Raw genomic sequence first — 23,691 nt, 5'->3', positions numbered from 1 at the left:
CCTGCTACAGGCAAAGGTGTAGGAGAAGCTGAGCCAACGTGTGTGACCACACTGCTCACCGAGCACTGCAAAAGCACTAACGGGAGCAACAGATATGAGAGACAGTAAAATCAACCCTCGGTGACTTCAGCAGAGACGGAGGGAGTGCTCCTTCCCACACATGGACAGGCAGTGCACACCCAGCAGCTCAGGCACCCCCAGCCCTGCTGCAGAATCACAGGATGACAGAATGGTTTGGGTTGGAAGGGACCTCAAGGCTCACGAAGCTGCAGCCCTGCAGCCACACGCAGGGCCACCAACCTCCCCATTGCACAGCAGCCCAGGCTGCCCAGGGCCCCATCCAACCTGGCCTCCAACACCTCCAGGGATGGACGGGGCATCACAGCCTCTCTGGGCAGCTGTTCCAGCCCCTCCCCGCTCTCACAGCACACAACTTCCCCCTGACATCCAACCTCCAGCTGCCCTCCCTCAGCTTCCAGCCGTTTCCCCTCGTCCTGCTGCCATCTCCCCTTTCCAGGAGTTGACTCCCCTCCTGGCTGCAGGCTCCCTTCAGCTCCTGCAGCTGCACTCAACTCACCCCCAGCTTCTCTTCTCCGTGCTGAACAGCCCAGCTCCCTCAGCCTGGCTTTGCAGGGCGGTGCTGCAGCCCCCTGCTCATCTTTATGGCTGCTCTGCACCCTCTCCATCAGCTCCGTCTTTCTTGTATTTGGACCCCCAGCCCTGGACGCAGTGCTGCAGATGGAGCCTCACGAGAGCAGAGCAGAGAGGGGACAATCACCTCCCTGTCCCTGCTGCCACCCCTCTGCTGATGGAGCCCAGGACACCACTGTCCTTCCAAGCTGTAATCACACACTGCTGGCTCACGTTCTGTTTTTCACCCATCAGGACCCTCAGGTCCTTCTCTGCAGGGCTGCTCTCAAGCTCTGCTCCTCTCAATCTGTGCACGCACCTGGGATTCCTCCAACCCAAACCCTAAACCTTGCACTTTGCTGTGCTGAACCTCATTCTGTTCACACAGGCCCACCTCCCAAGTTTGAGGAGATCCCTCTGGACAGCTTCACTTTCTTACAATGTGCCACATTCACCACTCAGCCTGGTGTCCCCAGAAGAGCGCTGGGCACGCAGTGCCATCACAAAGGTGGGCCATGAGCTCCCCAGCCTGTGCTCCCCACAGCACCCCGACACAGGCACTCAGAGGAGAAGGGAAAGCCCTAAGAGAAAGGGCAGACTGAATAAAAGCAGGTCAGGAGAAGCAGTCCTAGGAACTGAGGGGTCGAACTGATGGAACCTTAAGGCTCCTTCCAACTATTCTGTGATCCTATGAAGCACAGCCAGCATTAACAACCCCACTGCAGCCCTCCCCTGCAGCACCAGCTCATTCCTTCCCCTTTCCAAAGACCACTGGTGCTGCACCACCCCTCCAGCTTGCCTCCTTCCCTCCCCTGCATCTCCAGAGAAATTCCTCCACCCCAAAAGATGCCACCAAGACTGATCCACAGATACACCTCTCCCATCACCGTGGGCCCCGTGCTGGCTCTGACACCTCTTGTTTATGCACTTGGTGCCCTTCCACTTCAACCTGGCACAACACACATGATGGCAAACCCTCTGGGACTTCAGCTGCTGCACACCTCAATCAGATTCACACAGCTGCACACCGGCCCCTGCGTGCCTTGCCAGCGAAGGCAAAGGAGCAGCCCAGGTTCCAAACCCTCTGGCAATCTGAACATGCCCCCATACAAAGCTGTTTGGATCCAAAAACCGCTTGCTTCCAAGCTCTTCACCTCACATAAAAGAGATCCACTCCGTTCCACCCAGCCCATTCCTGCTCTGTGCTCATCAACGCCTGCTTCGTGACACGTGAAGACTTTTGGGAACCCACGGGTGCACACTTCAGCACGTAACTCCTGCTGCAGGTTGCAGGCACACAGGCAACAAAGTCATGCAACAAAGGCAGCACAGGGTGCACCCAGTGCTCTCTGTGCCCAAAGTCACGGAATCGTCAGGCTTAGAAAAGACCTCTGAAATCAGTTCGACCCCAATCCATCTCCACCATGCTCACCATGGCCCCAAGTGCCACGGTTCTGAAGCACCTCCAAGGACACAGGCACCCCAACCTCCTCTAGTGCTTTCGGTGCCCAAAATGTGAACGCGTGCCCAAGAGGTGGATTTTGGGGAGCTGTGATGTGCTGGGAGCTGCAGATGTGAGCACAGAGGGGCAGCAGGTGGGCTCAGAGCCCACGCTGAAAGCAGCACCCAGGGTCTGCCCAAGCTCCAGCAGCACGGGGAGAGCAGGGCAGGGTGCTGGAGGAGCTCGGGGGACCCTTCCAACCCTGACTGCTCTGCGGTCTGCAGAAACAAAGCAAAAAGTGTCTGAGGATGAACTGCAGCCTCAGAAGGAGCAAGTGGAGACTGGCTGTGCTAGCAGGCGGGGAGCAGGTTGGAGAGTGGGTCCAGGGCTCCATGGCCTGAAATTCCCCAGAGATATGGGCCCTCAGCAGCTGGGGGCACAGCGCTGCACTGTATGGGGTGCTGGTGAGGGTGTGGGAAATGGCATTAAAATAGAGGAGACGGAGGTCAGATGGGGAAGGAAATCCTTCACAGAGATGGTGAGAGAAGCCCTGGCACTGCTGCCCAGAGCTGTGGGTGCCCCCCATCCCTGCAGGTGTCCGTGGCCATGGATGGGGCCCTGGGCAGCCTGGGCTGGGGGGCACACAGCCCACAAAGGGATGGGGATGGGGGTGATGAGGGGTGTCCCTTCAATCCAGCTGTTCTGTGCTTCTGTCATCTTTAAGGACCCTTCCAACCCAGCTGTTCTGTGCTTCTCTTATCTTTAAGGTCCCTGCCAACTCAACCGCTCTGTGGACACCCAGGTCCTGGTGCAAGGAACAGCAATGCTGTGAAGCACTGCTCCCAAATCCCCATTTGCACAAACCAGAGACCGAACCCAAACACCAGCACTGCTCACTGTGAGCAGATGGCAGACAGCACCGCATCCACGGCTCCGCAGAACTTCTCTGACAGCTTCTGAGCAGGATCAGCAGCACCAGCCCTGCAATCCCAGCCTGGTGCCCTCTGCTCTCCCTCCAACACATGGCTAAAGGGCTCCTACACCCACACTGAGCTCCATCCAAAGACAACGCGTCACCAGGAATTAATTGCTGTCAGCAGGAAATGAGAGCCAGAGCTCAGCTCAGCTCTGTGCTGACCGAAGCATTCACAGCTCTGATAGGGAGTGAGAGAAGTTCCAGGGCAGCTTTTGGCCAGACCTCACCTCTGGGCTCACAAAAAGCTCAGCTGCAAAATCCCAACAGCTGCCCCTTCCTTCACCTCCTGCAGATTTCTGCTCCTGGTTTCAGGCCACACGTGGACCCAGCTGGGATTCGCAGTGGGGTACAGATGGGAAGAACCCACATTTCATCCAGGCAGCTCCCCATACCCCCTAGAATGGGCACGCAGTGGGCCAAAGCAACGTGCTCGAGGATGCAGGGCTTTGTGAGCCCACATTTTCTGAGATTGCAGGAAACTGCTGCATTCATCTTCCCCAGTGAGCACCATAGAATGGCCTGGGTTGCAAAGGCCCACGGTGAGCATCAGCTCCAAGCCCCTGCTGTGTGCAGGTTGCCAACCAGCAGCCCAGGCTGCCCACAGCCACATCCAGCCTGGCCTCCAATGCCTGCAGGGATGGGGCATCCACAGCCTCCTTGGGCAACCTGTGCCAGTGCCTCACCGCCCTCTGCATGAAAAACTTCCTCCTCATATCCAACCCAAACCTCCCCTGTCTCACTTTAAAGCCATTCCCCTTGTCCCATCACCATCCACCCTCACACACAGCCGTTCCCCTCCTGTTTATCCGCTCCCTTCAAGCCCTGGAAGGCCACCATGCGGTCTCCCCACAGCCTTCTCTCCTCCAACCTAAACAAGCCCAGTTCCCTCAACCTTTCCTCATAAACAAGGGGATTTTTCGTGCTCAAAGGCTACACGACATATTATAATAAAACAGGTTGCTCGAATCTGAGTCAGAGTCAGCAGTGCTCTCTGTGATCACAGCCATTCATCCCAGTAACCAACAGAGATCTGAACCAAAAACCCAGCAAAGAAAAGAGCAGAGCTGAACCAGCATCAGAACCAAGCAGCAGCAGCAGCAACTCGGCACGCAGATCATGGGCTCCCAAATTTGGATGATGGGATGGAAGGGGATGGGCTCAGGGTGCAACGGGGAGGGTTGGAATTGGGAACAACCTGTGCTGCAATCAGCACTGCACAGCTGCCCAGGGCAGCGGGGAGCCCCCATCCCTGGGGGTGTTCAGTGAGCACAGGGATGTGGCACTGGGGGACGTGGGCAGTGGGATGGGTTGGGGTTGGACTGGATGAGCTCAGAGCTCTGAAGGAGAACCAGGTGCCCAGAGCACATCCAAAGGAACCTCCCTCTTGGGAACCACAGCACCCAGCGCTGCGCCCATCCTGCAGTGCACGAATGGGTTCTGCATCCTGCTGTCTGCGTGGGGCTCTCATGGGCTCCTGGGAGGACCTACAGCTCCAGGAGGGGAACACCAAGGGAAGGTTGGCTGGCATATACACAGAATAAACGTAACATATTCAATATAAATCACATAGGCCTGCTTGGTTTACCTGCTTGGTAGCACTGGAAAGGAAAGAGAGCCACACATACACACTCAGTGCCACTCGCATCCCATAAGGCGTGCAGATGGTTGGTGACAAGGGACCACAACAGAGCAGGAACCAGCATCATCATCCTCCTCCAGTACAAAGAACAGATCCCAGCTGCTCCCTGTGCCGCCCTTCCAGCCAGGTGATACCAATTAACTCATTAATTGTTCCTCTAGAGCCCAGCAGCTCTGGGGGCCCTACTCACCTCAGATGCTGTGCTGGCAGCTTCAAGCCTGGCACCTCTGCTGGGTTCAGAGACTGCAGCCCAACAGTCTCTCCATGGGAACCTCATGGTATCACAGCACGGGGTGACACACAGACAGCAGCCCCACCATGGCACATCACGCTTCCCTACCCAGCACAAAGCATGTGGATTTTTGCCTCGTTACCACCTCTGTGCCCTCGGCCATCTCATCTCATCTGCAGCACTACATCCACGCCTGGGGAACCCAGCACAGGAAAGATGTGGAGCTCGTGGAGCGGGTCCAGAGGAGGGCACTGAGATGAGCAGAGGGCTGGAGCAGCTCTGCTGTGAGGAAAGGTTGAGTAACTGGGCTTGTTTAGGTTGGAGGAGAGAAGGCTGTGGGGAGACCTCATGGTGGCCTTCCAGGGCTTGAAGGGAGCAGATAAACAGGAGGGGAACGGCTGTGTGTGAGGGTGGATGGTGATGGGACAAGGGGAATGGCTTTAAAGTGAGACAGGGGAGGTTTGGGTTGGATGTGAGGAGGAAGTTTTTCATGCAGAGGGCGGTGAGGCAGTGGCACAGGTTGCCCAAGGAGGCTGTGGATGCCCCATCCCTGCAGGCATTGGAGGCCAGGCTGGATGTGGCTGTGGGCAGCCTGGGCTGCTGGTTGGTGACCTGCACACAGCAGGGGCTTGGAACTGATGCTCACCATGGGCCTTTTCAACCCAGGCCATTCTATGATTCGCAGCCATCTGGCAGGCAGTCACAGGGAGCAGCAGGAGCTGCATGCTTTGCTTTGGGGCTGAGGGCTCTTGGGGCATCAAAATCCACGCTGCTGTGAAGGAAACAGCACCAGCGTGCATCCTGAGCAGTAGCAGCACATATCCACATCCACAGCAGCAGCAGCAGCACACATCCTCAGCCCCTGGACACAGAAAAGCAGACAGAGAGCTCTGCCCTGCCTGCAGAGAACACTCACAGCTGAGCACCAGCAGCAAAGAGCTCAAGGAGCGACAGAAGCTCTGTGCCAAGCTGCATCACACTGCTTGCTCATCCCCCCCCCCACTGCTTGCTCATCACCCCTCCATCCCATGCCAGGAGGAGCTCTGCCAGAGCCCTGGTGCTGGGAAACCCTCGCTGCCACCACGGCTGCAATGTGCTCTGCTGTGTGAGCAGCACTCGAAGCAGTAAACAGCCTCATCATGGAATGGCCAGACAGCATCTTGGCGCTTAACCGTGGCCTGATGGGTTTTTTTAAGCCCTCGCTGTGTGAGCCCCACTCCAAGGAACGTTTATGGATCATTTGCTTACGTAGGGACTGGCAATAGCAGTGCTGATGTACTGCTGAGCTGAGCTGAGAGCCTCTCCTTGAAGACAGAAGGATCAGGAACCTCCCAGCTCCACTCCAAAGCTGTACAAAGGAAATCCCCAACTGCAGAGCACTCGGTGGAAGGGACATGGCCCCGACACAGCAGCACAGCCATGCTGTCGATGCTTCTCCAGCCCCTGTGCTGTTGAGGCTCAGTGTCACAGAATCACAGAATGGTTTGGGTTGGAAAGGACCTCAAGGATCACAAAGCTCCAACCCCCCCACCAATGCAGGGCCACCAACCTCCACGTTTAATGCTAAACCAGGCTGCCCAGGGCCCCATCCAACCTGGCCTCCAACACCTCCAGGGATGGACGGGGCATCACAGCCTCTCTGGGCAGCTGTTCAGCCCCTCACTGCTCTCATAGTGAAGAGTGTCAGCTCACACCTCCCCCAGCACGGCTCAGGGAATGGCCATAGGGAACAGCACACACCAGGCAGCCCTCTCAGTGCCTGCAGCCTCCAGCAGCCGACAGCTCAGCAGACCTTCCTGAGCTGTGCAAACCTCCAGAAATGAGTCTCCCCCTTTTTAACAGTCTACCCACACCATTGGTCTCCACCATCCTGCTCTTGTCTGCAGCCCCCAATGCAAGAAAGACAGGGAGCTGTTGGAGAGGGTGCAGAGGAGCCACAAAGATGAGCAGGGGGCTGCAGCACCGCCCTGCAAAGCCAGGCTGAGGGAGCTGGGCTTGTTCAGCATGGAGAAGAGAAGCTGGGGGTGAGCTGAGTGCAGCTGCAGGAGCTGAAGGGAGCCTGCAGACAGGAGGGGAGTCAACTCCTGGAAAGGGGAGATGGCAGCAGGACGAGGGGAAACGGCTGGAAGCTGAGGGAGGGCAGCTGGAGGTTGGATGTGAGGGGAAGTTCTTTGCTATGGGAGTGGTGAGGTGCTGGAACAGCTGCCCAGAGAGGCTGTGATGCCCCGTCCATCCCTGGAGGTGTTGGAGGCCAGGTTGGATGGGGCCCTGGGCAGCCTGGGCTGCTGTGCAATGCGGAGGTTGGTGGCCCTGCATGTGGCTGCAGGGTTGGAGCTTCGTGATCCTTGAGGTCCCTTCCAACCTGGGTCATTCAGTGATTCTGCCCTCTCCTGTGCCTTGAGGGTGGACCCAACATTTCTCAGAGCATCTCTCCGTTCCCTATGAAGAATTTGCAAGCAGCCTCCCCACGCCACCACAGACCCATCCATTTGTCTCCCAGATAAGCCCTAAATTCCACATGGGTGTTTCCCTGTGCAGATGATGCTGCCAAATGCTTCTGACCCATGGACCACTGACCACCCCAACCAGCCCTGCTACCCTCTCTGCATCATTAATACAGCTGAGGGCTCCTCAGGCTGCCTGATGGGGGCCCATCACAGCTTCACCCCTTGCCCGTTGATCACTTCTGTTCTAATAATTGTAATCAATTTGTTGGGTGCGATGCCGCAGCTCCTGGCACCGCGCTGACTTCACAGGCAGCAGCGCCTCTGATCTCTTTACTCACAATCATTATTGACAACGCGACGGAGCAGCAAGCTCTCTGAGATCTGCTATCTGAACGCCAACAGCCAACCGACTCCCTCAGCTGTCCATGCAGTATTTGGGCTATTCTTCCTCCCGTGCACCGTTTGCATTTATGAGCTCTGCCCATCGCTGCTGCTCCCTGCAGCCGCCCTGCCCTGCAGTGCTGGGAAGCCATTCTGCTGCTGCTTTCTTCAGAATAAGAATTACCAGATCACAGACTCCTGAGCAGCCCACTGAACACCTTTGCAATTTCAAATGCCAAGAGCTTGCAGCTCTCTAATTAGCAACAGACCTCTCCTCCTGCCCAAGTGCTTTGCAGCATGACACTGCACTTCTCAGAAGCAGAAGTGGAGCACTCTGGAAATTAAACATCTCCTGTGATCCCAAATGCACCGGGTTTGGTACAAAGCACAGAAGCAGAGCAGTGCTGGGGCTGCCCAGCTCAACCCACTGCGGCCCCATTGCCTGCGATGGCAGAGAGCAAACCCAGGGGTGATTCCATCAATGATCACAGAGGGATTTGGGTTGGAAGGGGCCTCTAAAGGGCGTCTGCTTCCACTCCCTGCAATAAGCAGGGACCCCCACAGCTCCATCAGTGCTCAGAGCTCCATCCCCTGCCCATGGGGTGCCTGCAGGGATGGGCAGCACCACCTCTATGTGCAACCTGTGCAGTGCCTCATCGCCCTCAGCTTGAAGACCTTGCTCCTTATACACAGTCTAAATTCCCCTTTTCCGCCCCCCAGACCCTTTTCGTGGCCCTCCTCTGGATGCACCCCAGCAGGTTGGTGTCTCTCCTGTGCTGAGGTTTCCCCATCTGTTTGCAGTGCACCAGGGGAAGCAGCAGGGAAGGTGCTGTGCAGTGCCAGGGTTGTGCCTCTGCTCTGCAGCACAGATGGAAGAAATGCTCAGTGCCATCGATCCAGGGGAGTTCATAGAATCATAGAATGGCCTGGGTTGCAAAATGCCCACAGTGCTCATCTGGTTCCAAACCCCTGCTATGTGCAGGGTCACCAACCAGCAGCCCAGGCTGCCCAGAGCCACATCCAGCCTGGCCTCCAATGCCTGCAGGGATGGGGCATCCACAGCCTCCTTGGGCAACCTGTGCCAGTGCCTCACCGCCCTCTGGGTGAGTTGCACCAAAGGGCTTCAGAGCTGACCCGAAAAACTTAATCCATATAGGCAGGGAAAGGCCAGAGTGCAGGGATGTCCTCCATGTAGGGATGGGGAGCAGGGATGTCCTCTACCCAGAACCTGCGAGAGGAGGAAGGGACCGCATGCCTACAGGTCCAAGTTTTGGTGGAAAGCAGAACACTGCGAGCACTACGGCGCGTCCTGAAACCAACAGCAGACACCACAACTCTGCTCGGTCCTTTTGGGAACCTCACCGTGATTAATAACACACGTCATTTTCTCTTCTGAAGTCTGTCATGGAAAATAACAGGCGAGCCAACGGCACGAGTGGGGCGGCCACGGTGCTGGGATGGATGGAGCCATGGAGACCAGCAGGAGCCGACACCGCGCTGCCCCTCACCGCTCCTCCCAGAGGCTTCTGCTCCATCAGCCTGCAATCCAATTTGCTCCAGACAAGAACACCCACACAAAAGTGAATGAGGGAAGGGAGCAGATGAAAGGAAGGATTCATTTCTGATTAGCGGCCACCCCCGCAGCCCATTCCTGTGGTGCCCACGGAGGGAACGGGCAGCCCTGGCCTGGGCAGAGGAATGTGCTCGTGCTGCAGCAATCTGAGCCAGGAACGCAGCTCTGCAGGCAGCACAGAACCAAGCAGTGCAGGACTCAGCCCTCTGTGGGGCTTCCATGCAGCCCTATGGCTGAGGGGGCTGGCACAGAGCTCCTGGCCATGGCTCCAGACGGGGCCAGAGGAAGGCACTGGGATGGTTGGGGGCTGCAGTTCTGTGTGGGGAAGGGATGAGGGAGGTGATGTGCAGCCTGGAGAAGGGACTGGTGCAGGCAGACCGCCTTGCAGCCTTCCAGTACTTGAACAGAGCCTATAAGCAGGAAGGGAAGTGACTCTGTACACAGGCAGAGAGCGATGGGACAAAGGGGAACAGCATTAAACCAAAGGAGGGGAAACTGAGGTCAGATATGGGGGGAAATCCTTCAGCCAGAGGCGGCGCGGTGTTGGCACTGCTGCCCAGAGCTGCGGCTGCTCCATCCCTGGAGATGCTTGAGAGCGTGGATGGGCCCAGGGCAGACTGCGCCCATGGCAGGAGTGGGACTGGATGGTCATTAAGGTCCCTTCCAACCCGACCTTCTGGGGTTCTGTGATTCTACGGTACCCAAAACAGCACCAGGAGTGGAGCGATGCTCATTTGTCCCATCTGACAGCTTCCCTTCACATCACTTCCCCAAACAACGCGCAGCAAAAAAGGAGTGATCGCTCACAGGGCTTCCAAACGTTGCTCCCTCCGAGGCAGAGAGGAAATGTTAAATTGAAAGTCTACACTACTCTATGTTCCTTTATTTTTTCTTCCATTTCCACGTGCAAAGCAAGGTTTGAAAGGTTTTTAGAGCCTGCTTCTGCCTAAAAAGTGAGCAGGTGACAACCATCCTTCAGCCACACAATTCAACAATGCAAACCAGCATCGCAGAATCATTAAGGCTGGAGAATCTCTGAGATCCCACCATCCCAACAAACCCTCAGTGCCCCATTTTCACAGTCCTTGGAATCCAAAGGAGACCAGATTCAACATTATTACTTACACACAAGGTATTAACTAACGGTGCTGCTGAATTCCCTTCTTTCCTGATGGACCTCAGACAGCCTCCATCACTGCCTCTCCTTGGGTTAGCAGAGGACCCAATTGGACCAGGCAAGGGCAAGGCTGACCCTAAATGATCATTATGGTCCTTTTCAACCCAGGCCATTCTATGATTCTGTGCCCCCAGTCGTGCCCACTGATTTAAGGATGCACACCATTCCAGCTGTCCCATGTCAAAAGGGACAGAGAGACGTGAAAGAAGCTCCAGGAGGAGGTTATGAGAGTGAAGCTCTGGAACAGCCTCTGCATGAGGAATACTGCATGGAGCAGTACTGCTGTGAGGTTATGGGAATGGGCAGAGGCGGATGAAGGCGCTCCAGCTGCCCTCTGCTCCTCACAGTGCTGGAGGCATCGACCGACCCTAAGAGCCCCCTGGAGACCCCCTGGGAGCCGTCTGGCCATGGTCGTGGGCACTGTGCTTGGAGGAGACCCAGAGCTGCCTCCAGCCCCTGCCCTTCTGACGTTCACACAACCCCTGGATGTGGAACGTTGTGCCGTGGGATCACAGCATCACAGCATCACAGAACTGTAGGGGTTGGAAGGGAGCTCCAGAGATCATCGAGTCCAACCCCCTGCCAAAGCAGTTCCTACAGCAGGTCGCACAGGTCGGCATCCAGGCAGGTCTGGAACATCTGCAGAGAAGGAGACTCCACCACCTCTCTGGGCAGCCTGTTCCAGTGAACAGTGGGACCCATAGAGACACGTTGGGACCCATAGAGACACATTGAGACCCATTGGGACCCATAGACTCCCCCACCTCCCTGGGCAGCCTGTTCCAGTGCTCCTCACCTCACTGTACAGCCGTTCCTTCGCACATTGGTGCAGAACTTCCTATGCTGCAGTTTCCGGCCATTTCCCCTCGTCCTGTCTCCACTCCCCACTGAACAGGGTCCTGCCTCGCCATTCTGCCCCTCACACCTCAGATATTTACAGACCTGGATCAGGTCCCCTCTCAGCCTTCTTTTCTCAAGGCTGAACAGACCCAGTTCACTCAGCCTTTCCTCATAGCAGAGATGCTCCAGGCCCTTCACCATCTCGGTGGCCCTCTGCTGGACTCTTTCCAAGAGAGATGCTACTGGCTGTGTGAGTTACATGGGTTCAGATGGAGAAATTAATGGAAGGGGAAAAAAATGGACCAGGAGCTGCAAATTAATCCGTGAGTTGTTACGGGTGTAACTCCCAAGCTGTGCCCAATGCAGCTCCTGACTTCCATCCCACTCCAGACCCCGGCATGGGGCCACTGCCATGGACAAGAGCAGCACCAGCTGTTCCTTAGTCCTGGTCAAACACAGCCATCATCAGGTTCTTGTATTAAGGGACAACAACACGGAGCAGATGCGCTTCCACTGAGCTGCCATCACAGAAAATCAGCTGCTGCTAACTGAGATGCTGTAATGACACAAGGAGTTTGAGTTACACAGCCTCACGGGGCAACCGTTCCAGCATGGAGAGCACTTTGCTGTGCGCCATCCAGTCAGCTTCAACTGCCTTCCAACCAAGTGACCCCCAAAGCAAAGAAAACATCTGAGACCTCTGCAGAGCTGCCAGAACAACGAAGCGAAATACATCAGGAGGAGAGCATGAACTGAACAACACCAAGAGTGCCAGTCATCTTTGTGGCGCTGCAAGAGCGCTTCATGGGTACAGAGAGGTCAGCACCCAACACATAACGTGACCAGAGAGCCAGATGGGCTTCTTATGAAAAAACAAGGCTGAAAATCTTGTGAAGAAGAAAAACCCCAGAGGTGGGGAAGAGGTTTTGTTATCGCATCCCTTCATAAGCGCTGCCCTGCACGTGGCTGCTGTCGGCTCTGACAGTTGAGAAGTGTTTGCTGCCATCGGTAATCCTGGTGCCAGGTGGGCTCTCAGGAGATGAGAGTTGGCAGCCCTGCAGTGTCTGTGCAGCAAACGCCGCCTCTGCTGCATGGCTTCCAGCATATGCTCTCCGTGAGACGAGCGCTGCAAAGCGAAGCGAAACCTTTCGAAGGAGGGGAAATGTGCTAATTAATGAAGTCACCTAGGAAGGCAAGAGAAACCCGTGTCTGGAAAGCAAGGATGGAAAGGAGCTCCAAACCCTTCCAGCCGCGTGGCAAGCAAGCTGCAGAGCAGAGGCCCTGACAAAACCATCAGAGGGGAAATAAAGAGGAAAAAAAATGATGGGAGAGGAGAAAAATACTCAATCTTTAGGAAAGTTCTTGCTGGTACCCTAAGGATGAAGAGCACCACCACTCCATTCCTCCACTAAGAGTCACTGATGGAGGTCCCCCCTTTCTCAACTATGAGTCAAAGGTTCCAAGAACTAAAAAGGACAAAATGGTGTTGGGATTTCTCAGTGAGAAGGACCTGAGCAGAGCTGAAACGCTGCTCTGTTCGAAGCAGATCTTGATAACTCCTTTCTTCCCCCTTTTCCTTTTGAAGCAAGCACTTCTACCCTGACTGTGCCTCGTTATTGTGCTTGGTAATGAGAGCTGCTTGAAGATAACCCGGCACGCTCTGCTGCTCCTCAAAGACAGCAGGGCTCGCACTCAGTGCTGGACGATGGCTGGGACCCAAGCAGGGCTGTGCTGTGCGCTGCCAGCTCCACAGGAGAGCCGAGCAGAGAGCAGAGCTGCCCGTGAGTCAGCACAGCCCCAGGAAGCTCTCCTGAGCAGAACCACCATTTGCAAATTGAACTGCATCCCAGCAGTGATGGTTTACAAAGGGCCAAATGCTGGTTGTGAGCTGCGATGCCCCACAAGGTCCCCGTGGCACTCAGTGACCTTCCCAGTGCCCGAGGTGAACGGCTGCGCTCAGATCCCTGCACCAAACATCAGCCCCAGCAGCTCCTTAACAAAGTTCTGCTGATCCCTGAAGTGTTTTTGCTGAGAACTGAAATGGAAAGAAAGCCTATTTTTTTTCTTCTTTTAATACAATGTCAAAACCAAACCAAAAATCTTAAATATTCAGAAGGGAAGAGGTGACATTTGGACGTGTCAGAAGGGCAGATTCGATTGGGCAGAAAAGGTCTCTGCTGAGCGTTTATTGCAACCCACACAGGAAAGCAGCTGCTTTTGGAAACAGTTTTAAGTTTCAAAGCCAGACACAGGTGAACACAGGTGGTGCAACCACCCAGGGTCTGTAGGCACACGGGGGGATGCACAGAGCCATTCTATGGGAGATGCTCAGAGCCATTCTATGGGAGATGCACAGAGCCATTCTATGGGAGATGCACAGAGCCATTCTATGGGAGATGCAGAGCCATTCTATGGGAGATGTTCAGAGCCATTCTATGGGGGATGCAGAGCCATTCTATGGGAGATGCAGAGCCATTCTATGGGAGATGCAGAGCCATTCTATGGGAGATGCTCAGAGCCATTCTATGGGAGATGCACAGAGCCATTCTGTGGGAGATGTTCAGTGCCATTCTATGGGAGATGCTCAGAGCCATTCTATGGGAGATGCACAGAGCCATTCTATGGGAGATGCTCAGAGCCATTCTATGGGAGATGCTCTGAGCCATTCTATGGGAGATGTTCAGAGCCATTCTATGGGAGATGCACAGAGCCATTCCATGGGAGATGCACAGAGCCATTCTATGGGGGATGCAGAGCCATTCTATGGGAGATGCAGAGCCATTCTATGGGAGATGCTCAGAGCCATTCTATGTGGAGATGCACAGTGGGACCCAGCACCCCATTCCCCAGGAGCAGAGGTGGGAGCAGAGGGACTCAGAGGGACATCAGTGCTGCTCCTGCTGCCTGCAGCCACGCTTGGGGTCCTCATGGACACAGCCTGGGGACAGGGCCGTGAGGAGGGCATCTGCCCTCCAACAAGGATCCAACACCGACATCTGGCAAGCCACCACCACCACAAGGCCCTGATCTCAGTGCTGACTGCCACCATCCCATTCTTCCCATTGCTACCCAGAGCTGTTGGTGCCCCATCCCTGCAGGAGCCCGAGGCCGTGGATGGGGCCCTGGGCAGCCAGAGCTGGGGGGGACACCCAGCCCATGGCAGGAGTGGGGCTGGGGGGTCCCTTCCAACCCAACCATTCTGTGGTTCTTTTATCTATAAGGACTCTTCCAACTCAACCACTGTGGGATTCTATGACCTATAAGGACTCTTCTTCCCACCCAACCATTCTGTGGTTCTGTCATCTTTCAAGACCCTTCCAAAAGAACTGTTCCATGGTTCTGTCATCTTTAAGGACCCTTCCAACCCAACTATTCTGTGGTTCTGTCATCTTTAAGGACCCTTCCAACCCAACCATTCCGTGGTTCTGTCATCTTTAAGGATCTTTCCAACCCAACCATTCCATGGTTCTCTCATCCTTAAGGACCCTTCCAACCCAACCCAAGGAACATGAAATCATGTTCCTTGATTCCATGATTCCCAGGGGAAGCACAGGGCTGAGCCCTCCGCTCCCCCACGGGCACACAGCACCCAGCAGCAGCACAACTTCTGCAGAGGCTCAAATGGCTCAGCTCTCACTGAGCCCCACGTGAGGAAGGAACACGTTGGGAAGCTGCTGGAACACCCCCACCGCTGGTGTTCCCCAGCCCCTGACAGGGGGACGTGCAGGAAGAGAGAAACTGCAGGGATTGTGGAAGGACCAGCAAGGCAGGGAAGGAGAGCCCCTTCTGCACTACACAGCCCCATCCAGGCTACATGGCGGGATCAAGGAAGAAAGAGGGAAGGTGCAGAGGTTTGCACTAAGTGCTACACACAAAGGAGAAGGCTGGAAAAGGCACAGCAAGGAGAAGGCTGGAAAAAAAGGTGCAGAGGAAAGTGAAGGAAAAAAAAAACAGAGAAAAAAATAAATCATAGTTACCTAGTTCACGAAGCTGCTCGTCTACTGCGAAGCATGAATGAAAATGAAAAGAGAAAAACCATGGGATGTGTGTTAGCTGAGAGCAAAGCAGAGCCGCGCGGGGTCGGAGCACAGGAGCACCTCTGGGACGTGGCCCCTCCAAGCCCACATCCATGGGACACAGCCGCTCCGCACCGTCATGCAGACCAAAGCTAACGGGCTGCTTTATAAACAGAACCTCCTCGTCTACCTAAAAGAAAAGCAGATAAACAGCAAAAAAAGCCAACCCTGGAGCTGTGGGTGCCCACAGAATCACAGAATTGTAGGGGTTGGAAGGGAGCTCCAGAGATCATCGAGTCCAACCCCCTGCCCAAGCAGGTTCCCTACAGCAGGTCGCAAAGGTCGGCATCCAGCCAGGTCTTGAACATCTCCAGAGCAGGAGACTCCACCACCTCCCTGGGCAGCCTGTTCCAGTGAACAGTGGGACCCATAGAGACACGCTGGGACCCATAGAGACCCATAGAGACCCACTGAGACCCATAGAGACACATTGAGACCCATTGGGACCCAGAGACTCCCCCACCTCCCTGGGCAGCCTGTTCCAGTGCTCCTCACCTCACTGCACAGCCGTTCCTTCGCACATTGCTGCACAACTTCCTATGCTGCAGTTTCCGGCCGTTTCCCCTTGTCCTGTCTCCACTCACCACTGAAAAGAGTCCGGCCTCGCCATTCTGCCCCCCACACCTCAGATACTGATAGACCTGGGTCAGGTCCTCTCTCGGCCTTCTTTCCTCCATGCTGAACAGACCCAGTTCACTCAGCCTTTCCTCATAGCAGAGATGCTCCAGGCCCCTCGCCATCTTGGTGGCCCTCCGCTGGACAAGAGATCCCAAGAGATCCCTGTCTGTTTTGTGCTGGGGAGCCCAGAACTGGACGCAGTGCTCCAGATGAGGCCTCACCAGGGCAGAGCAGAGGGGGAGGATCACCTCCCTCGACCTGCTGGCCACGCTCTGTGCAATGCACCCCAGGATGCCATTGGCCCTCTTGGCCACAAGGGCACACTGCTGGCTCATGGCAACCTGTCGTCCACCAGGACACCCAGGTCCCTCTGTGCAGAGCTCCTGTCCAGCAGCTCATCCCCCAACCTGTACCAGTGCATGCAATTATTCCTCCCCAGATGCAAGACTCTACCCTTGCTTCTGTTAAACCTCATCTGGTTTTTTTTCTGCCCAGCTCTCCAGCCTGTCCAGGTCTCACTGAATGGCAGCACAGCCTTCAGGCGTGTCAGCCAATCCTCCCAACTTCGTATCATCAGCAAACTTGCCTAGTGGATGTAATGTGGCCACAGATGGGGCCCTGGGCAGCCTGAGCTGGGGAGCACACAGCCCACGGCAGGGGTGGAACTGGACGGCCCTCCGACCTGAAGCATCCCACGGTTCCATGATTGTATGACAAATACAGGAGCAGACAGGAAGGCGCTGACACCTAACTGTTGATGCATTCCAGATAGGAGGTGAGCAGTGGGATGCTTCCAGCCACCACAGCCAGTGCTTTGTGTGAGCTGTGAGGACACACGTGCATCTCAAGCACAGCTCTGGCAATGCCAGACCAAAGCCATCGCTCAGATCCCCTCTCGGCCCCAGAGATCTCAGCCTTTCCTTATCAGGAGATGCTCTGCTCAGCTCCCAGCTGCAGACCTGCATCGCTGTGAGCGCAGCTCCTGAGCTCCTGGTGAGCAGTGAGCTGAGCTGCCCCAGCACGCATTGATCCTACGGCCGCTGCAGCCTGGCAAGCTCAACACAAGCTTTCCCTCTAATAATAGGTCCGCGTTCCCCTCACAGCCAAAATCTGGGACGCCTCTAAGGTCATGCTGAGACGCACAAGGCGCCGACTTGAATTAATGAAGGGGTTTCTAATTCTGGAAGGTAAATAAGGAGAGCTGCCAGCTCTATGCATACCTCAGGACATCTGACTGGAATGTCGTCTTCGTTTAGAGGTTTCCAAGGGAAGAGGCTGCATGTTGTTGAAATGGCAACCCTGGATCCAACAGGTTGTCTTTAGAGGTCATCCACAAAAGGCATTTCAGCCTCAGATTTGTTTGCCACGACGTTTGGCAGAAGAAACATTTTTATCATGCTGCCAGGCTTGGCTGCAGACAAGCCAAGGGGCAAGGCTACACTGTGGGGCAAGGCCATGTTGTAGGGCAAGACCATATTATACGGCAAGGCCACGGTGTAGGGCAAGGCAATGTTGTAGGGCACGGCCATGTTGTAGGGCAAGGCCATGCTGTAGGGCAAGGCCCTGTTGTAGGGTAAGGCCACGTTGTAGGGCAAGGCCATGTTGTAGGGCATGGCCATGTTGTAGGGTAAGGCCATGTTGTAGGGCACAGCCATGTTGTAGGGCACGGCCATGGTGTAGGGTAAGGCCATGTTGTAGGGCATGGCCATGTTGTAGGGCAAGGCCATGTTGTAGGGCACAGCCATGTTGTAGGGTAAGGCCATGTTGTAGGGCACGGCCATGTTGGAGGACAAGGCCATGCTGTAGGGCATGGCCATGCTGTAGGGCAAGGCCATGTTGTAGGGCAAGGCCATGTGGTAGGGTAAGGCCATGTTGTAGGGCATGGCCACGTTGTAGGGCACAGCCATGCTGTAGGGTAAGGCCATGTTGTAGGGCATGGCCATGTTGTAGGGCAAGGCCATGTTGTAGGGCAGGGCCATGTTGTAGGGCACGGCCATGCTGTAGGGCAAGGCCATGTTGTAGGGCACGGCCATGTTGTAGGGCACAGCCATGTTGTAGGGTAAGGCCATGTTGTAGGGCACGGCCATGTTGTAGGGCATGGCCATGTTGGAGGACAAGGCCATGCTGTAGGGCACAGCCATGTTGTAGGGCACGACCATTCTGTAGGGCAAGGCCATGTTGTAGGGCAGGGCCATGCTGTAGGTCAAGGCCATGCTGTAGGCACACATAACAACCTGGATAACATAACAACTACCACAAACACCTCAAACCCAGAGGGAACAAAGGCACTCTCTTTTTTGTGTGCATTTGTAGAAGTGCTCCAGGACTCCCTGGTCTGTAAGCTACAGAAATCTCAGTGAGGAAGGGGCAGTAAGGAAACTCTTTTACCCCGGAGGACAGAAGAAAAGCAAACAGTGGGGTTTTAAAGAGACCGTTTGTACATCCAGCAGTTTGTGAACAGCAGCAATGGTGGAGACGCCCAGAGACCCCAACCAAATCCTACAGATCAGCAAAGCTACAGCCCCCGGTGCAGCCCCTCCCGTCCGTCACTGACAGAACAAATCCATTACAGTGCACGTGCAAAAAGATTTGTTCATTTATATCAGAGATCTGAACTGAAATGTATTAGTCACAGCAAATCATATTTATAAGGAGACGCTCTCCGGCGGAATTAAAGCGAATATAATTTCTTTTATGATAATTACAGCTTTGGGAGTGAACTGAACCGAACCAAATGAACCGTTTCAGTTCCAAGTCAGAGGCCACGGTGGCTGTCGGTGGGCGAAGCGCTGTGCAGCGCAGGGCAGCAGGGATTGCTCCTCGGGGCAGCAGCTGGGTGGGCCCTGGGGGAAGGCATGGTGGATCTGGCAGACAAAGCCTCCAATGAGTGCTGCTGGTGGGCAGATGTTCGTTCAGCACCCAGCGCCATGCAGATGCTCACACAGATGGCCAATAGAGAGGATTTCATAGAATCCTAGAATGGCCTGGGTTGCAAAGGCCCACGGTGACCATCAGCTCCAACCTCCTGCTGTGTGCAGGTCGCCAACCAGCAGCCCAGGCTGCCCACAGCCACATCCAGCCGGGCCTCCAATGCCTGCAGGGATGGGGCATCCACAGCCTCCTTGGGCAACCTGTGCCAGTGCCTCACCGCCCTCTGCATGAAAAACTTCCTCCTCATATCCAACCCAAACCTCCCCTGTCTCACTTTAAAGCCATTCCCCTTGTCCCATCACCATCCACCCTCACAAACAGCCATTCCCCTCCTGTTTATCTGCTCCCTTCAAGTACTAGCAGGCCACCATGAGGTCTCCCCATAGCCTTCTCTCCTCCAACCTGAACAATCCCACTTCTCCCAACCTTTCCTCATAGCAGAGCTGCTCCAGCCCTCTGCTCATCTCAGTGCCTCTGGACCCTCTCCAAGAGCTCCACGTCCTTGCTGTGCCTGGGTTCCCCAGGCCTGGATGCAATACTGCAGAAGATTTGAAGAACAACGGTCAGAAGCCAAATGCCCCCGACCACCTCCTGCACACAGCCACCACGGGACCCCAACTTCCTGCTCACAGCCCCCGATGAGCACTGCAGTCAGCAGAGGAGCTCCTTGTCCAGGTGTGTGCATGTGCCCAGGAGCACCAGGCATCACTGTGCCCTGCTGCAGAACCTCACACAGCGGCCTCCATCCATGACACTTGTGCTCCTAATGAACTGTGATTGTTCTCACCATTGAAAGTTAACTACCTGGTATCTAGAAGTAATGCACAGGAATCACAGAAAATCATTACCCTCATCCCTTGTAATCTAGAAACAGGCAATACAGGCTCTCAGCATCAGCCTGCTACAGGTCTGCTGGGACGTCCACCCGTGGTCCAGGCTCTGAGCATCGGATGGAACTGTGGGTGTCCCTGCTCATTGCAGGGACTGGGGTCAGATGGCCCTCATCTATGGTTCTATGGTTCTATGGTTCTATGAAGGTACCCCTCAACCCAAACCATTCTATGGTTCTATGAAAGTCCCTCCCAACCCAAACCATTCTATGGTTCTGTGAAGGTCCCTCCCAACCCAAACCATTCTATGGTTCTACAAAGCTCACTCCCAACCCAAACCATTCTATGGTTCTGTGAAGGTCCCTCCCAACCCAAACCATTCTATGGTTCTACGAAGCTCCCTCCCAACCCAAACCATTCTATGGTTCTACGAAGCTCCCTCCCAACCCAAACCATTCTATGGTTCTATGAAGCTCCCTCCCAACCCAAACCATTCTATGGTTCTATGAAGCTCCCTCCCAACCCAAACCATTCTATGATTCTATAAAGCTCACTCCCAACCCAAACCATTCTATGGTTCTACGAAGCTCCCTCCCAACCCAAACCATTCTATGGTTCTACAAAGGTCCCTCCCAACCCAAACCATTCTATGGTTCTACAAAGGTCCCCCCAACCCAAACCATTCTATGGTTCCATCATTCTACTCTACCAATGTAGTGATTCAAGATCTCCACTCTGGGTTTGGCTTTTGCAGTGCCCTGCACCCAATCTCGCCCCAAGGCTGTGATCACAGCCCCCGTTCCCTGAGGTTCCCAGAGCTAGGAGTTGGCACACCGACCCTTGGGCACAGAGGTGGGGGCACCTCTCACCCACCCATGAGCACCGCAGTATCTGCCCCGCGTTGTGCTCAGATCCATCAGCTGTGATCCCATGGGGAAGGAAACCCGCCTTCCGACAAGCAGCAGGGATAAATGACAATGGAGCACACACACATCTGACAGAGAGACTTAAACAAAGAGCAGAGCGTGTGGATCACTGCTAATTCTTAATCAAGACAAGAAAAACACACCGAGGAGGGCTCCTCCCGCCCACCACTGCTCCCAGCAGCGACAGCTTCCAGAGGCAGTGACTCATTGCTTGGGAAGCCCCACAGGCTGGGACCCTGCAGGGTCTGTGTGCAACCCCCAAATACAGCTGGGTTCAAGGTGAGCTGCTCCCATCAGCCCTGGGTCCCTCTGGCAGCATCCCCAGGGCCAGGGGTGAAATCCCACTCCCAGGAGAGCTCGGGAGCCACCGTTCCACCCCAACCTCCTGCAGCCCCCGACAGAAACATCCCTCCTCTGTGAGGAGCACAACACCTCTGGGCCTGTTCAGTTGATGATTAACCTCATCACTGTGGGACTAAAGATGTGAATTGAGTATTCAAGTGGAGCAGTGTACACTCAGAGCCCCGAGCGCCCAGCTCTCGCTCCCTCTGCCAAGCAATATTTCAGCCACGTGGGAAGGAAGAATGATGGTTCAGTGGGGAACGTCTGCTGCTTCCAAGAGAATCATGTTATCCTGTAGGTCGGGGAAGAGCTCTAAGATCAGCAGTCCAGCCCCAACCCATCCCACTGCCCACGTCCCCCAGTGCCACATCCCTGTGCTCACCAAACACCCCCAGGGATGGGGGCTGCCCTGGGCAGCTGTGCAGTGCTGATTGCAGCACAGGTTGTTCCCAATTCCAACCTGACCCTCCCTGTTGCACCCTGAGCCCATCCCCTCCCGTCCCATCCCCCTTCTATGAGGATGGAGACCAACCCCTCCTTCACTCCAGCCTCCTTTCAGGAGGGGCCCAGAGCACTGAGCTCCCCCTGAGCCCCTCTGCCCCACACCGCCCCGTCCCCCTCCCCCAGCCGCTCCCCCCAGCGCTGTGCTGCAGACCCCCCACACGCCCCAGGGCCACAACATCTTTCTCATGGTCAAGGACCAATAACTTTGGAGAAGACCAACCATTTTGGTCAGCTCCATCTGGGACAGGTGAGGCGTCAGATCAGCGCTGTCCTTTTCGCTGACTTCCCCCATGGGATGCTGAAGACAACAGCAGAGCAATGGGAAGCGGATGCTGAAGCCAACATCCCTGCTGTGGATTGCAAGAGCCCCTGCTAATGGTCAAGAGAGACAGCAAAAGGGCTATCTATATCTGAGCTAGTCAACAGAGAAATGGGCTATTTCAGAGCGTGATTCATCAGACTGATTTTAAATGTCTAACTTGGGATGAGATAAATTGCACTTTGGAAGAGCTATTTCTCACCACTGACTGCAGGGAGTCTAGACAGGGGCCTCAGGTGTGGTTGTGTACAGCAGCCAGCCCCATGCAGATGGGTGAGTCAGCCCTCCTTGCTCCCAGCAGCCTCGGAGCATCCCAAGGAGCAAAGCAGGGATGCTGGGTTACCCTAATCCCAATACACAGCGATGGCTGTGCAGCAGTGGGGTTACCCTAATCCCAACACACAGCAATGGCTGTGCAGCAGTGGGGTTACCCTAATCCCAATACACACGGATGGATGTGCAGCAGTGGGGTTACCCTAATCCCAACACACAGCAATGGCTGTGCAGCAGTGGGGTTACCCTAATCCCAACACACAGCGATGGCTGTGCAGCAGTGGGGTTACCCTAATCCCAATACACACGGATGGATGTGCAGCAGTGGGGTTACCCTAATCCCAACACACGGGGATGGCTGTGCAGCAGTGGGGTTACCCTAATCCCAATACACACAGATGGCTGTGCAGCAGTGGGGTTACCTAATCCCAACACACTGTGATGGCTGTGCAGCAGTGGGGTTACCCTAATCCCAATACACACGGATGGCTGTGCAGCAGTGGGGTTACCCTAATCCCAACACTCAGGGCTGGGCCCTGGAGAACCTCATGAGGTACAACAAAGCCAAACACAATGTATGGAGTTGTGGAAGAAGAAACTCTGAGGAGGGAATAAAGTTGTCTGTTATTCTGGCAGCACAGTGGGGTCCATCTCTTCCAACACTCTGCACCACAGTGCACAGCTGAGGGACAAATTCTGCCTTGCTGCAGAGCTCAGGTGTAGACAAAGCACAGGAAATTGAGAAGGACCTTCAGGAGGAGTTCAGGAGCACAAATCCCCCCCAGCACACCTTGTGAAAAACACTTCAGTGTTAAATTAAGAGGATTACTCTGTGCTTCTCCCCAGGCGTGTGCACTTTTAAGTCCTGCAGCGCTCGGAGAACAACCAGTGGATGAGGAACAAATTGGATCACGGGCTTGGCAAAGAATGTTTAAAAGGGGTTATCTGCAAGAGAAAAAATTCTTGGAAGGAAAAAGGGCATCTAAAAGCAAAATGCACAAAGGAGAGAAAGACACGGAGCCACTCTGCATTGCCTGGTGGAAATGAAACCAAGAAAATAAGGGGTGTTTTTTGGTGTGAGTCGGGCTCATGCACGCACAGTTTGCTGTCCTTTGCTCCAAAACGCAGCGCTGAACCCAGGGGAGCCTGCAGGAACCTCAAGGGCTGGACCAGAAGAAGGGGTTCAGGAAGCAGCCACACACAGCAGCACCCCTTGGAAAGCAGGAGATGGAGCAACGTGGATGGCATCTCATTTGTCTGCACCCCCAGCAAGGCTTCCTCTGCTCACCGGGCACATTGGGATGCGGTGGGTTGGACTCAATCTCAGAGGTTTTCTCCATCCTCAGTGGTTCTGCAAGCAGGGAGCTCTCAGCACAATGCTGCTGCAGAAGCAAGGCACCAACAATAGCATTCTGCTGTGCAGCAATCCAACCTCAGCCACATAACGTGCAAGCAGCATCTGAAGGCGTGCAGGAATTTCATCTGCATGTATTTCAGAGAGGCACTGAGGCAGCCTTGCTTGTAAGTGCAAGCACA

General features: G+C 55.1%; 2 protein-coding genes across 3 annotated transcripts in view; both read right to left on the bottom strand.

Moving 5' to 3' along the window:
- The window catches only part of SHANK3 (SH3 and multiple ankyrin repeat domains 3), a 298,288-nt gene that overhangs the window by 140,296 nt on the left and 134,301 nt on the right, over window positions 1-23,691 (bottom strand).
- The window catches only part of LOC125684168 (uncharacterized), a 100,702-nt gene that overhangs the window by 73,511 nt on the left and 3,500 nt on the right, over window positions 1-23,691 (bottom strand). Inside the window, exon 1 of one of the 2 annotated variants that reach the window (XR_007373228.1) lies at window positions 16,279-21,391. Coding sequence is in view for 1 of the 2 variants with exons in the window: in XM_048926097.1 (XP_048782054.1) it covers window positions 17,350-18,258 (909 nt within the window). In the remaining variant the exon portion in view is untranslated. Of the gene's footprint in view, window positions 1-16,209; window positions 21,392-23,691 lie in introns of those variants that run through there. The other variant, XM_048926097.1, reaches the window with a different exon arrangement.

The sequence above is a fragment of the Lagopus muta genome, chromosome 1 (assembly GCF_023343835.1).
Source record: "Lagopus muta isolate bLagMut1 chromosome 1, bLagMut1 primary, whole genome shotgun sequence".
Lineage (NCBI taxonomy): Eukaryota > Metazoa > Chordata > Aves > Galliformes > Phasianidae > Lagopus > Lagopus muta.
Note: the sequence above shows the minus strand (reverse complement) of the source record. Positions and strands in the feature narration are given on the sequence as shown.